The 16,167-nt window shown below is 43.6% G+C and overlaps 1 protein-coding gene across 2 annotated transcripts in view; it reads left to right on the top strand.

The window, feature by feature from the left end:
- The window catches only part of LAMA5 (laminin subunit alpha 5), a 209,382-nt gene that overhangs the window by 65,747 nt on the left and 127,468 nt on the right, over window positions 1-16,167 (top strand). For both annotated transcript variants that reach the window (XM_077929358.1, XM_077929357.1), the window contains exons 3-4: window positions 3,956-4,073; window positions 14,207-14,325. In XM_077929358.1, the coding sequence (XP_077785484.1) occupies window positions 3,956-4,073; window positions 14,207-14,325 (237 nt within the window). The remainder of the gene's footprint in view (window positions 1-3,955; window positions 4,074-14,206; window positions 14,326-16,167) is intronic.

Raw genomic sequence — 16,167 nt, 5'->3', positions numbered from 1 at the left:
TTTTATTTTAAAAATCCAATTTAAATTAAAAAAAACTGATTTAAATAAATAAAAAACCCCGATTTTTTGGAATTTTTTTTTTAAATTGATTTTTATCCACCCTGTTTACATGGCTTTCGGAAGGCAATTCAAGAGCTTGGGGGAGGGGCATCAAGTGTTGCCTTTGGGCAGTGTGTTGGACTACCATGTTCTAGAGGATACCAGTTTTTGTATGGGTTACTCTGGGCTGGGGAATGATCATCAGAACTAGGATAATAGCTGTTGTATGAAATTCTGTGTACAGTTTCCTTTGGGAACAGATCTCAAATTCCCAGCCAACTAACATGTTCTGTCAATTCAGTAAGTTTTGCTTGAGCTCCCCAAATTGCTTTTGGGTTTCTCCAACCCTCCAGAACTGATTTGGGGAGGCATAGGGTACATGCCGGGAGTAGACCATTGTACAAGCAGAAATCTTTGTGCTGGCTGAAAGACCTCAGTTGGATACTGTTCCAGTCAGAGTAGACCGATTAGCTAAGTTAGTGAGGTGCATTAATTTTAAATGGTCTGCTCTTAAGTAGGATTAGCATTAGCTACAACCCTATGAGAGCAGTTCTAACTATGGGAAGCCAGTGTGGTTTATGCTAGATCTCATTCAGGAATGAAGTTGAAAGAGGAAAAACAAGCATTTAAAATAGAGCTTGACACACATCACCCTTTTGCTTGTGTAAATTCTACCAGGTGCCCATGTCATGGAGTTAGGATCCAGAATAAGTCCTCTTCTGCCCTGTCCAGCCCCTGCCCACACAGCCAGAAGCTCCTTTTTGGAGGCTTCCATTGGCGTTGGCTGAGGTTGAGCTGAGTTAGAATGGGGGTTATACCCCAATATATTTCATCATCATCATCATTATTATTATTATTATTATTATTTTATTTTATTTTATTTATTAAAGATTTTCTTGATTTACAAAAGTGTGTGCAATGTCTCTCTCTCGTATTCCCCCCCCCCCATGTAACATTTTTACAAATCAGTTTCATTTGTTGAGACATTAGGAAGAAAAGGGGGAAAGAGGTGGGGGGGGGAGAGATGGGGGTGAGGTCGGGTGGCGATGTTTCTATTTTACTTACTATATGTAGGGTTTGGTGTCAGTGTTGCTTGTGCAGGTTCTTTGTTGTTCCTTGTGTTCCTTTGGTGGTGAGAGAGGTTGGAGTTGGCCTATGGTGTGGGTATTCATTTGTGGTTGGCTGTGGTGGTCTTTGTTTTCATGTGTGAGTGGGGTGGGTGGGTGTTTTGGATCAGGTTAGCCATACTGATTTTTATGCTGTTGGTGGATTTTTGTTGTTGTGTTGTTGGGCTGTGTATGTGATAAAGGGGAGCCATACCGGCGTAAAGGCGTCTTCTTCTGTTTGTCCCCGTGTCACTTTCAGTTTATTGGTTAATTTTTCTAGTAGGGCTGTTTCCCATACTCTTTGGTACCATTGGTCCATGCTTACTCCTGACAGGTCTCTCCAGTGTCTGGTTATGGTGTTTCTGGCTGCTGAAAGTAGGTGGGTTATGAGTTCTTTGTGGTGTAAGTGGGCATTATTGTCTTGGAAGATGTTTAGTAGGGCCAGTTCTGGGGTGATTTCTAATACTTGCTTGGTTATTTTACTTATTTCACGTATGGTTGTTGTCCAGAATAGTTGGGTTTTGGGGCACTCCCACCACATGCGGAGGTATGTGCCTGTGGAGGTGCACCCTCTCCAGCATTTTGGTGAGGTTCCTGGGTATATTAGCGCTAATTTTCTTGGTGTTAGGTACCACCTGTAGGTGAGTTTCAGAGTGAGTTCTTTTCATTGATATGGATTTAAAGGGGGGGTTTAGACTACATTTTGGTCCATTGAGATCCCAACATATTTCTGACCGAGCCAGGATGGGGAACCTATGTGGATATCTGCCAGTTCCTAAGTTGCTCATCCTGTCAGATACTGGTCTTGGTTGTCCTCTATAACTGGGACTTTCTTCTGTTTGGGGCTCAAGGTCCATAGGTTTGAATGGCACTTCGAAGCATATGCTTCCCACTGTGAGTGTCTTGCACAATTTAGTTCACTGTCTTGGACTCGAAAACGCACGCCGTTGTAAGCATTACATTTCCTCTGTGTGTTGATCTTGCAGCGTTCTTACCAGTAAAAGAAGCTTCCCTCCCAACCCACCCTGCCTTTTAAATATCAGTTTTTGACAGGATGATAAAGTGAAGATTTTTGGAGAGAACCAGTGCCAGCTTGTGAAGGGAACTTCTGTTGCTGAGTTTGTTTTTTCCTAGTGCTGACATTTTAAAGCTGTACATTTATTTCAGTCTTGGCAAGGACGTGGTTGCATAAATCAGCAGTTGAACTAATTGGGAGCAGCTCAAGCGGAATGCTAAGAAGGCCTTATCAGAAGCTACTTGTTGCCCTTGCCTATGGAACTGGCTGGGTGTTTTATAGAGTGCATTCTTTCCTCTCCATCTGTCTGGACTGGCAAATGCAGAATTAACTGCACCAGGGAGTGGTTTATTTCAAGAGCAGGAGTCAACTAGCAAATGTGTGTAGTAAAGCCTTGTTGTTGTTTAGTCGTTTCCGAATCTTTGTGACCCCATGGACCAGAGCACACCAGGCACTCCTGTCTTCCACTGCCTCCCGCAGTTTGGTCAAACTCATGCTAGTAGCTTCGAGAACACTATCCAACCATCTCATCCTCTGTCATCCCCTTCTCCTTGGGCCCTCCATCTTTCCCAACATCAGGGTCTTTTCCAAGGAGTCTTCTCTTCTCATGAGGTGGCCAAAGTATTGGAGCCTCAGCTTCACAATCTGTCCTTCGTGATAGGTTTGGAATGGATAGGTTTGATCTTCTTTCAGTCCACGGGACTCTCAAGAGTCTCCTCCAGCACCATAATTCAAAAGCATCAATTCTTCGGCGATCAGCAGTCTTTATGGTCCAGCTCTCTACTACAAATTGATAAGCAGATATACAAGTCTCCAGAAGCAGAGGAAGTGGTTTCTAGAATTCTTCAAGGTTCTAGATGAGATTACTGAAACTTTTTGATTATTTTATGCTTGGCTTGTTGTAGTTCATGATTAAGCCCTCTGCCTTTACCCCCTTAGCATGCAAATCTAGCTGTGTAGGAAATTGCTCTCGCCTTGGTGGTCCACAGTGTTTTGAGCAACTCTGCTGTGTTTTTTTAGGTTTGAATTGTGACCCTTTTTTTTGCAGGCTTACCTTGTAAGCTTGTTAAACTTTTCAGAGCTCCTGAATGGAATCGCTCTATTTTTTCCTGTTGATTGCTGATTAATAGCTTTCCTAAATTGACCAAGCATCAGTCCCTTTGGGGGAGTAGGGTGGCATTAATTAATTGTTTGTTCTTTTGTTGTTGTTGTTCTTTTTGGAAAAATATAAGAGAAAAACAAGAGTTAATTAGCAATTAAAGGCTCGCTCATTTTCCCTCTGCAGGAAGTGAAACTGGCACTAGGGCAGTCTTAGAATGAGCATTCAGGGGCAAATCAATCTATTACTAATTCACCAGCCCATATTTACAGGAAACAAACAGAGGTTGAACCTGCAACCAAAGGCTTTCAAGTAGCATTACAGAGGAACTTTGCTGAATGGAAATTACTCATGAGTAGACATTATAGAAGGCTCTTTGCCATGAGTCCCAGCGTTTCTGGATAACACAGCAGTATATTAAGTACTTGTGGAATCTCTATTTCAATTCTTCTCCCTGCATTTTATGTAATGAAAATTGCAAACAAATCTTGCAAAATGTCTGAGAAACACCCCAAAGGAGGGATAAGGCAGTGATACTCACAATCTGGTTTTGATTCGTGATTAACATTGAAATAAAAGCTTGGCAAAAGTGTCCTCATCTTATATCCAAAGTGCCGCTCATAATGAAGAGAGGATTTTGTGCACTGCTTTTTATCTCAAGCTGAAATTCACCTCTGTTTCTTCTTTCTCTCGCAGCTCTTCCATGTGGCCTACGTCCTGATCAAGTTTGCAAATTCCCCTCGCCCAGACCTGTGGGTGCTTGAGCGGTCAACGGATTTTGGACTTACATATGAACCTTGGCAGTACTTTGCCTGTGAGTATGAGAGAAAAGGGGAAGGGATGTGGTAGTTGAGCCATGTTCACCAGGGGAGGGGAGCCTCCAGTCTTGGCCTGCCAGGGATACAGGTTGACCTACAAGGCCATTTCCATCAATGGCACCCACCTTGCCCATCAGCTGATGTCTCTTATGATGTCATCTGATGAACAGCAGGGGGTGGACTAAGTTCTATGTTGGCTGAGTGTGCCAGTTCCCAGGGGGGAGCAAGGGTGTGCAGCCAAACTGAGCAGGATTTAACCCCTGCTCATGAGCTATTGAGGGACGTGGGTGGCACTGTGGGTTAAACCACAGAGCTTAGGGCTTGCCGATCAGAAGGTTAGTGGTTCAAATCCCTGCGACGGGGTGAGCTCCCGTTGCTCAGTCCCTGCTCCTGCCAACCTAGCAGTTCGAAAGTACGTCAAAGTGCAAGTAGATAAACAGGTACTGCTCCGGCGGGAAGGTAAACGGCATTTCCAGTTCGCCAGAAGCAGCTTAGTCATGCTGGCCACATGACCCGGAAGCTGTACGCTGGCTCCCTCAGCCAATAAAGCGAGATGAGCTCCACAACCCCAGCATCGGTCACGACTGGATGTAATGGTCAGGGGTACCTTTACCTTTTACATGAGCTATTGGGCTCAGTTTGACAGGATTCCACAAAACCTCTTCCTGATTCCCTTTGCATTGGAATCCCTTGCTATAAGAAAGGCTTTCCCCCTATGTTTCCATAGGGATTTTGATGGAGTTTATATTGAAAGCCCTGTTTAAACAGAAGGGAAAACCTATGTTTTAGTAGCACCTTGCTCCTGCCATCATTGTGACACCAGGTGATAGACGGGTGGGCATCCCCACCCACCTGTCACATTTGGCCGACGAGGCTGGTTCTAGTAAGGACCTCGCCTGTGGAGCAAAAAAAGTTTCCCACCTCTGACCTACTCCAGTGGCCCTGGAGCAAAAAAACAGCCAGCATTTCAGGACTTAGGCAAAGCTCTGTATTATTTCTCCCCTTTGCTTACTTATTTGTCATGGTATATAGAATCTGCAAGTTTAACTGAATACCAGTTGATGGAGAACTACAACAGAAGAAGCTAGTGCTTCCAGCCCTTTCTTGTAGATTTACCAGAGGCTTCTGGTTGGCTACTATAGGAAGCAGGTCTGGATGAAACTTTAGTCTAAGCAGTAAGGGCTCTTCTTATATCTATATCCCAACCAGAATGCCCTTGCATCATACAGTCAGCCAGATTTTCCACATTAACGATCTAGCGTCTTGAAAGGGTGCATAGATGAAGGAATTTTGGCAGGTGTAATTTTCCAAATCAACACAGCAGAACTGTGACGTGACAAGTTGCTTCCTTAACTGTTGTGCAGAAGGTGAAAGATCCCTAAAATAGCTGCTTCTGACTTGGTGTACATGGGTTTCAGTGTGTGATAGGCTTTCCTGGAAGATATTCTTCACCGATCCCTCTCAAAGTGGATTTTGGTTGGGTCAGGAGGCATGGTTATCAACCCAAACTACCCTCTTGTACAGTGAACCATTGATTGTTTCATTTCCTTTAGATAATGTCAGTTGATGGAAGGGTGCAGGCTGGATCAGACCTGCAAAGCCTCTTTCTGAGCAGCCATAAGGCTAGGATTCACAAAGGCATTGGTAGGATTGCTGACATTTTTCTCGGATGACTCTTGTGCTTGCAACAACTGAATGACAAACAAAAATGCAGCAGATGGAGTATTTTGTGGCCTGCAGAAACAGGAACAGTGGAGGGAAAGAAGTTACTTGTTGAATTTCTTGCATTATGCAGCTGTTAAAAGCAGAGGCAGCTAGCCAGAAAAAAATAAATAGAGGAAATATAAAGTCCTATAAGTACCATCTGGACTTGTTCTGGCAGTTCAAGAGGTAAGGAGGTCTTGCAGCAATTAGCAGGTGAACATGTTGATCAAACAGCTGTTAAATCCTCATCTACAGGGACCAGTTGAAAATATGGCAGGCGTATTTGAAACTTGTTCTTGACTTGTGTTCTTCTGCTCCAGGACACACTCTACACTTAGCATGCCGTATTTTTTTGGAAATGTATTGTGATGGGATAGTTGGGTGCCTAGTGAAGAATGTGTTTTTCATCACTGCTGACTACTCAGAAAACGTATAATGATTGAAAAGATGAGTTATGTTTTGAGTCTCAAGTGTGTTTTTTTATTTTACTTTATTTTTAACGAGGAGACTCAGAATGACTGAGGTCGATAATATTTGCAATATTGCATCCTTTCTGGAATGCAGAAAAGGAATGTTCCCCTGAAGCTAACAACAAGGGGGTTTGTTTTTTTGTTAGTTAGTTAGTTAGTTAGTTAGTTAGTTAGTTAGTTTGAATAAAAGAATAAATTTATTGCAGGTAAAACAGTTAAAAGCTGCAATATGAAATGTTCAAAAAATTAAAATGAGAAATCAACTAAAATAATATTAAAACACACATCAACGTTCTAGATATTGTGGAGGCTTGTCCAAACAACAGGTTTCTAAGCAGGTCTGAAAAGAATACAGTGAAGGTATCTCTCTACCTGATGTCAGCAGGCAGGGAATTCCAAAGTGTAGGTGTTGCCATACTAAAATAATGATTTCTTATCAATGTGTTCTGGTTTGTGGAGTTGCCAGGAAAAGGTGTGGGCTAATGGTGCAAATGCAAGTGTAGAAATACAAGCCAAAATATTCCAGGTCCTGCACCTATATTGTGTTCTGATAAGAGAGAGAGGGGTCCTGATATGTATAGTGACAAACTCATGAGGAAATGGTTTTTCATTGCTCACTCATTTTATCTGTGTTGTTGTATCCTGGATGTAAAGAGTTTTATATATTTGCTTAAGGAAGTTACTTTATAGGTTTGGTCCTGACATGATAAGCACCCAGACATTCGCCTTGTCTTTCCTAAATCTCTGCAGTTAAAGATTAGAGCAACCTGCAAGGTGGTTTCTGTGTATCTTTCTGTGGTCTCCCATTGTGACGTTGTCTTCCTGCCTTTTACTTTCCTCATCCATCATTCCTAGCATTTATTGGAAACCTAACATTTCAGCCAGAAACTCTGTGAAAGCTTGGGGGCATATACTGACAGGAACAACCCACCAGTTGTTTCTGAAAGCGGTCGCAATTAGGAAGTGTCATTGCTTCATATGCAGAAAGAGTCATCTTCGATCATTGAGCATCCGGGGGAATAAGCAGGAACCTCAGACTTTGGCGAGCCTTGGTCACGAGCCCAAATTTGTGGTTGCCACAACTCTGCCCTCCCACCAAATCAGGGGAGGGCCAAGAACTTCTCTCTGACCTTCAGAGGTGCGTGGAAAACCTCCAAAGAGCAGCACGAGGGGAGAGAAAATTCCCAGCTCCCCTTCTCAGGGCCAAGCTCTGGAAGATGGAGGAAACTCATATCTTTAGTTGCATATTGCTTTGGAGGTTCTCAAAAATGCAGTCTGAGATGCCTCCAAGCCTGTCATTCTTGTCCCAGAGGTGAGGGTAATTCTCAGCAAGGCAAGTGTTATGAAGAACTTTGCAGGTCCTTGTGGATTTGGTGGTCTCCATGATTCCGTTAGTCTCTCTTTATCTCTACTCCCTTCTTACAAGTGATATGGATAAGCAGTAGTAGTAGTACAGTAGTACCTCGGGTTAAGTACTTAATTCGTTCCAGAGGTCTGTTCTTAACCTGAAACTGTTCTTAACCTGAAGCACCACTTTAGCTAATGGGGTCTCCTGCTGCTGCCGCACCTCCGGAGCACGATTTCTGTTCTCATCCTGAAGCAAAGTTATTAACCCGAGGTACTATTTCTGGGTTAGCAGAGTCTGTAACCTGAAGCGTATGTAACCTGAAGCGTATGAAACCCAAGGTACCACTGTAATAGTAATACAGTCATACCTCGAGCTGAATGTGCTTCGGGTTGAGCGTGTTCGAGTTGTGCTCCATGGCAACCTGGAAGTAACGGAGCGTGTTACTTCCAGGTTTTGCTGCTCGCGCATGCGCAGACACTCAAAATGACGTAACGCACATGCGCGGAAGCGGCAAACGTCACCTGCGCACATGCAGATGCGCCATCACATCTTGCGTTCCGTTCGGGATTCGAATGGGGCTCCGGAACTGATCCTGTTCGCATCCCGAGGTACCACTGTAATAGTGTAAGTTCTTTCTTCTTACATCTTGCCACAAGACTTCACGTCTGCTATATGCAGTTAAGATTAATACTAGTGTTCCCCCATCATTGTATCTGAATGTTGCAAATATATTAAAATTTGTAGTTCAGAATGTTTTTTAAGTCTAATGTGCTTCTGAATATCTCACTCATTTTCAGAGTAAGTTGGAGTAGTTAGCTCCATCCCTCTCTGAACCCATAAGTATCTTTCACAAACACCTTCTTGCTTTTGTCTTTTGATCACAAGTTTTGCATGCTGCTTGGGCGTATGCTTTGAGTGGCGAGATGCTTCAACGCCTTGTCTTTGTTTTCACTCAGAAGCAGATTTTTCACTTAGCACAGCATCTCTCTTATTTGCACAAAATGGCCCTGTTTGGAGGTCCACCCATCTTTGACCTCTGTGGCGCTAAGCCCAGCTGTGTCACTTCTTGGCAGACATTTTTATCTAATTAGTTGGCAGTGCCAAGACCAATTTGGCAGGACCATAGCTATATCAGTTTATTATAGGACATGGGAAGAAGAGGTGGATGTTTTCTGAAGTCTCGTTTCCTCATTGTTTGTGGTCCCAAGTTGGCTTTGGAAGAGGAGCCTGTTTCTGTTTCCTGCAGCCTAGACAATTGGTATTGCCGACCAGACATTTAGGGCTGTCTGTTGTTCCTCCGGTAGTTCCCTGGGAAAGGGAAATTGAGGAAATTGGACAAGAGAATTTATTTCTCAGTCTGATGTTGCCTGCTGGTTTCCAGAGCAGAATCTGAGACATGCTTTACCAAGGAGCGCCAGCTTGTTCTGCAAATATATCATTATGAAGTTCGCAGAGAGCAGCCAAGCTACTCTGAGCATGTCAGGCCCCAGGTCCTCCAGGGAGCCAAAACAGTAATTGGTAGAAGATGTGAGCTGATCTTTACTGTGATCTTTTAAACAGAAAAACCTGGTGAAGGAGTGCCTGGAAAGACTATATGGTGAATTATCCCCTTGGGTGTGATTCCATCCCTAATTTCTATGACAGCGTGTATCTGTGAGCTCATTAGGTTTCCTTTGTGGATAGGAGAACAAGAAGCATGTTTATCGTAAAATGAGTTTCCCTCTCCCAAATAGTAGCAGAATATTTTTATTTAATGACTCACATTTTATTCATTTATTCATTTTCTTCCTGTTTCAAAAAACCTTCTGCTGAAAGACGCCCAAGGGCTATCAGTGGTAGCTAAGGTGGTCCTTCCTCTTCTGTTCACTGTTTCTTAACTCTAGTTTCTTCTTTGTGGTCTCTGTGCAGGTGCACTCATTGCATTCTGCAGATGTGCAGAGTATAATTAGCCTTCTAGAACTTCAGTGAGTGCATTTTTGGTAGGAGGTACACTCCCAATTGTCTAACACAGGCTTCCTCAAACTTGGCCCTCCAGATGTTTTGAGACTACAATTCCTATCATCCCTGACCCCTGGTCCTGCTAGCTAGGGTTCATGGGAGTTGTAGGCCAAAAACATCTGGCGGGCCTAGTCTGAGGAAGCCTGGTCTAACATAACAGAGGTGCTTTTATACTTATGGAATATTTCCTGCAGCAATGGGACAAACCCAAATCAAAGTTTACCAAAAGTTTTGGATTATGCTCCTAGGGTGTACAAAGTCTCCATTTAGTTGCAAACCAGTATTGGGTGTCGTTAGCTTGCAAATGAATTTCACATGAGAAAGTCAATCATTTTAAATTGGCATTTTTGTGCTTAGCAATTTAAATCCTGATGGTTTTGCTCTGTTCACATATTGTGGTGATCCAAAAGGTTTATTGTGTGTTTGGAAAGAAGGGCCACCCATCACAACAAAACCCCTTCTTCTTCTTCTTCTTCTTCTTCTTCTTCTTCTTCTTCTTCTTCTTCTTCTTCTTCTTCTTCAGTATGGCTCTGCAGACCCCATCAGCCCATGACTTTCCTTGTGCAATTGATAGGTGAACACACACCAGCCTCTTCCTTCCAGTCTCCAAAAAACAGAAGCTTATCTGCCCGCCCACCACTCTCCCATTCCGTTTGCTAGCTGTTTCTGCCACAACAGAAGAGTCAAAGGCACTTGTCCTTCCTACATCCAACCCTCTACTCCAGTCTGCACATTTATTTTCCTCTGCTACCAGTTCTTCCCAGGGTGGTCTCCTTTGAAACCGACCACCAAACCTCCCTCTTAGCATGATAGAAGTTTGTATTTCAAAGGGGAACCAGACTTTTATAGAAAGTAACAGAGCCTGACCTTGCATGCTGCAAGCCCCCATTCCACCTGTCGGTCATGGAGCAGTGCCATGTGGCCGCCGGGTGCCAGGTGTATCTGGTCACTTAACCAGCATGACTCGCAAGGAGGAGGAGAAAGAATTTGGCATGGTGGGGAGTCAGTGAGAGCTGGCAGCTGGTTCTCTCGTTGCCTCCTTGGCTGTTTTCATTCTCCAAACATTAGTGCCTCTCAAATGCACAGCGACTGAAGTTTCAAAACACTGCTCCAGAAGCATGAGGTGCACCTCCTGGGCTTTAGCAAAAGTTGTGGTGCTAACTAGATGTGATGTTAATTGTGTATAGTCAAATAATGTGCACTTAAATATATAAGGGTGATTTTCTTCAGGAATGCTTGTGTGTGTTTGAAAGGGTTAAAACCATCCACACCATGACCCTAGTCCTTCTCCCTCTCAGTTGCTATTTCAGTTTTTCATGTGCCCACACACAATTACACTCAGGCCTAGCTGGAACCTCAGTTGCGGATTTTGAGGAAATGCCAGTGGTCACAACATCTCTCTTCAGCCAATTCAGGATATTTTGTTGTGTGAAGTTATAGCAGCTACTTACCGTATTTTTCACTCCATAAGACACACTTATGGGGAAATGTCTGTGCGTCTTATGGCGTGAATGCTGGTCCCTGGAGCTGAATTGCCCAGGGGGCGCAAAGCAGATGGTGCTTTTTTTTTTTTTGTAGAAAGAGGGAAGGGGGTATTAAAACGAAGCCGCTGAGCAGCTGATCAGCAAGCAATTGGGAGGGAGATAAGGGATGCTAGCGATAAAGGAGGCTGCCTGGGAGGGGGAGGTAAAAGCACATGGATCCTCAGGATTTTTGCATTGGGTCACCCCAAATTCACCATCAGATCACATAGCATGTCTATGGCTATAGCCTGCACCAAAAAAATCACACACCCATTGTTTCGTGGGGCGCAATGGCACAAAAAAGGTGGTTACAAAGCACAGATCCACATGGATCCTCAGGATTTTTGCATTGGGCTACCCCAAACTCACCGTCAAATCACATATCATGTCTGTGGCCAAAGCATGAACCACCAAAAATCATACATCCACTGTTTTGTTCAGAATATTTTTTTTCTTGTTTTCCTCCTCTAAAAACTAGGAGTATCTTATGGTCAGGTGTGTCTTATGGAGTGAAAAATATGATATATTAGGCCCTCTAAATCCATGTAGCCTACGCTGAAATGCCGTCTTTCATGGCGATCATTTTACTTATTTTTGGTTCTTACTTATTTGATACCTAGCTCTCTTACCAGTTCATGAACGCTCTGGGGCTGCTTGCCCAGCAATGCCTAATAATAATAATAATAATAATAATAATAATAATAATAATAATAATAAATTTATTTATATCCCACCCATCTGGCTGGACTTCCCCAGGCACTCTGGGCAGCTATCTTCCATTAGAGAACCACTGTGATGTCAGTTCCAAGATCTGGAGGTCGGTGGGGAGTTTGAGGGGCACTGTAGCATGTCTTCCTTAGTGTAGCCAGTTAGCTTAGCCATTCTTGGCAGGAATCAAAAGCTCGGTTCCTTCTGCAGCTGTTTCTGGATGGGCCTTGAGGGAGCAGGTTGGGACCTGTGCCTGGGATAGTAAGATTTCCAGCTCCAAATCTGCATGGGGCTTGCATTCTTGCAAAAGCTGCAGGGATAAGGAAGACAGGTCCATGTTCCTTTGCACCAGCATTGCAGGTTTTCAGACACTTTTCAGAGTGCCAACTAATGGCTCTTTCGCAAATGCATAGGAATCATAAGATGAGTCAAGGCATTGGTCCACCTTGCTCATTACTGTCTACACTGACTGGCAGTGGCTCTCCAGAATTTCACACAGGTGTCTCTCCCAGCCCTACCTGGAGATGCTGGGGATAGAATCTGGTACCTTCTGCATGTGAAGCAGATGCTCTCTCATTGCATCGCGACCCTTCCCCAAAGTAGCCACCGTTGCACTTTGTAGGATATTCCCTAAACAAAGCTCACTATTTGAGCTTGATTGAGCTTGATTATTGAGGGGAAGTGCGTGGAACAGGTCTCGGTGTTTCGATTTCTGGGAATGGAGTTGAGAGACGACCTAACCTGGGGGAGAAAACAGCAAAGACCCGATGAAGAGAGCACAGCAGAGGTTATATTCAGTGGCGTAGCATGGGGGTGCAGGGGGGGCCGGCCGCACCGGGCGCAACATCTGGGGTTAGGGCAAATCCACGGGTTAGGGGGCGCAAATCCACAGGTTAGGGGGCGCAAATCCACGGGTTAGGGGGCGCAAATTACTTGCCTTGCCCCGGGTGCTGACAACCAACGCTACGCCACTGGTTATATTTTCTGAGAATCCTCCAGAAAAACAATCTCTCAAAGGACCTGTTGATGGCATTTTACCATTGCACTGTGGACAGTGTATTAACTTATGGTCTCTGTGTGTGGTTTGGGAGCTGCACGGCCAGGGAAAAAACAATGCTGTCCAGGGTTGTATAGACTGCAGAGAGAATAATTGGGTGCACTCTTCCTACCTTGGATCAAATCTATGCTGCCAGGTGCCATAAGAAAGCGGCAGAGATATCGCAGGATAGTACGCACACCGGAAATGATCTCTTTCAGCTTCTGCCTTCTGGAAGAAGGTATAGGGTTATAAAGGCCAGGACTAGCCGCCTGAGAAACAGTTTCTACGCAAATGCAATTCTGGTTCTAAATGCAGCATAAGGGGTCTCTATAGTATTTGTTGTTGTTGTTTAGTTGTTTAGTCGTGTCCGACTCTTCATGACCCCATGGACCAGAGCACGTCAGGCACTTCTGCCTTCCACTGCCTCCCACAGTTTGGTCAAGCTCATGCTGGTAGCTTCGAGAATACTATCCAACCATCTCATCCTCTGTCGTCCCCTTCTCCTTGTGCCCTTCATCTTTCCCAGCATCAGGGTCTTTTCCAGGGAGTCTTCTCTTCTCATGAGGTGGCCAAAGTATTGGAGCCTCAGCTTCAGGATCTGTCCTTCCAGTGAGCACTCAGGGCTGATTTCCTTCAGAATGGAGAGGTTTGATCTTCTTGCAGTCCATGGGACTCTCAAGAGTCTCCTCCAGCACCAGAATTCAAAAGCATCAATTCTTCGGCGATCAGCCTTCTTTATGGTCCAGCTCTATAGTATAGTGTATTTTAAAATGGGGTTTCAGAGTTTTTAGGGTTTTTGAATGTTTTATGTAGTTTTTCAATTGCATTGTTCTGCATGGGACAATGACAATAAAGATATCGTATGTCATATATCACTGTGAATCCCTAGTGCTCCATGTCCGTTTTCTGCGTTTGGTGTCATGTCCTATCAAAGAAATCAGGGAGTTCTTTTTTATACTTGCCTCTGCCACAAACTCACTAGGTAGCCTTAGGCAAGCCACTCTCCCTCAGCCTCAGGAATTATAGAATCGTAGAATTGTAGAGTTGGAAGGGACCCTGAGAGTCCTCTAGTCCAGCCCCCTGCAATGCAGGAAACTCAGCTAAAGCATCCATGACAGATGGCCATCTAACCTCTGCTTTAAAAACCCCCAAGGAAGGTTTTCAAATATACTAATATTGGAAGATAATATTGATCTGCTTTACAGGGATGACATGACAATTACACTCAAGTAGATGAAGCGCTTTGAATATTTGGAAGTTCTAATACAATTGCAGAATATTATTAATATTTCATTTTACACAACTAAAATGTACACCTCTTGACTTCTCTGCTCAATAGCTTCCAAGAGAGATTGTATAGAGAAATTTGGCCTGAAGACTCTGGAACGGATAACCAAAGACGATGACGCCATCTGCACCACCGAATATTCCCGAATTGTCCCCTTGGAGAATGGCGAGGTAAACTCTTTAATTTTTTGTCTGGCTGTGCATCAAAGCAGTGATGTGGGTTCTATTTTTCCCCTGTGCTTAATTTTTCTGCAAAAAAAAAAATCTGCTTTGTAAGTTCAATAGTAACTATGAATGGATTTGACAAGCATAGCAGTTTGAAACTTTTTAGCATAAATACGAGTAAAATTAGCATGCTTAATTTGATCTATGACAACCAGAAACTATGCAAACTGACCATTTTCAGGTGCAAATTAGCCTAATTTTTGTAAGATTTCTCCACCCCCCCCCAAAAACCCCCCACATCACCCAGTTCAAGTCCTGTATTTAAAATGATCAATGCTGAATTAACATAAGGTATGAAGGATAACCCAGGTTTTCATACGTTGATGCTTCTGAGAGCATAAGCCTGTAGACAGAGTGTTGAATATTATTACTGGGTAACCTCGGACAAACCTATCTATACTATTGGAATTATAGAGTGGGAATAAAACGACTTGCCTTACAGGGCTGTTGTGATATCAAAGAGATGTCAAAGAGAAAAACAACTACCAGACTTTTAGAAGACATCTGAAGGCAGCCCTGTTTAGGGAAGCTTTTAATGTTTGGCACACTATTGTATTTTACTATTTTGTTGGAAGCCGCCCAGAGTGGCTGGGGAAACCCAGCCAGATGGGTGGGGTATTATTATTATTATTATTATTATTATTGTTGTTGTTGTTGTTGTTGTTGTTGTTGTTGTTGTTGTTGTTGTTATTATAGCTATTGTTATTGTTATTACTCATGGGGGGGGGGAGGAAAGGCCATTGTAAGCTCTGTCTAGCCTTTGGTTTCTAAATCTCCTTCAAGCATTAGCTGTGCCTTTCCAAACCATATTCTGTGGCCATGAGACATAGAAATTAGTTTAAGAAAAGAAAGATTGGCTTCTTGGGATCCCAAACTCTGTACCGTCTGTCCAATTCCATTCTTGCCCAGAAGAGTCATGGAAATGGAAGATAGGCTCTGCGGCGATATTCCTTTCTCTTGGGAGATAAGCAAGTTGTCGCCCTGTCCAGTGAACTTTACCTTTCTGAATGTTTCTTGAGTTATCCAAAGCTGATAACAGGCCATGGGATATTGTGCCTGGGAAACTCTGGCACATCCTGTTGCTAAATTCTGCTGTAATCTTGAGTCATGCTGGCGGAACTCCTCCAGCTGTGCCGATGCTGTGTTCCAGGACACAAACTTTGCTGCAATTGGTAAAGGGTTGTGGTGGGGTGTAAAGAGTTCATTCAACCACAGACATGCTTGTCCTCAAAGCATTTTATTTAAGCAGGAGGAGGGGGCCATTTTATTGCAGGGGGGGGAGACACAAGGTCTGGGAACGCAAGGAAGTGCAGAATTATTTTGGTCAATTTTTACCAAAGGGATTAATTCAATTTTTAAGGGCATGTTTGCATTTTTCAGCACTGGGTGAAATAATAAAGAGAGATTTGATTAGCAGCTGCTCAGATTGGAATGGAGTGCAGCTCAGTTGAAACAGATTCATCCATGTATGGGATTTTGTTCGTTGCAGCTAAGGTCTCTGTTGCCTTGTGCCTTGTACTCATTCCCCACATACCCTCTCAGATACCTTGCATTTGTGAAAATGGCAGAATGTTTAAATGAAGAAATCCAGAATTGTATGTGATATTGGCATGACATGTTAAGTTTGCCATATCGAATGCTGAAGTGGATTACAGCTGAGATTGCTTGGCGACATGGTGTATGTTGAATTGAATCCCTTTGGAATGAATTAGTGGGTCTTAAATCCTGACTAAGTTATCCCACTGATCTCAATACGAATGTAAGAACATAAGAACCTTGTGGCATCAG

Source organism: Podarcis muralis, chromosome 5 (genome assembly GCF_964188315.1).
Source record: "Podarcis muralis chromosome 5, rPodMur119.hap1.1, whole genome shotgun sequence".
NCBI classification, from domain to species: Eukaryota; Metazoa; Chordata; class Lepidosauria; order Squamata; family Lacertidae; genus Podarcis; species Podarcis muralis.
This window is presented reverse-complemented; position numbering and strand designations above follow the sequence as displayed.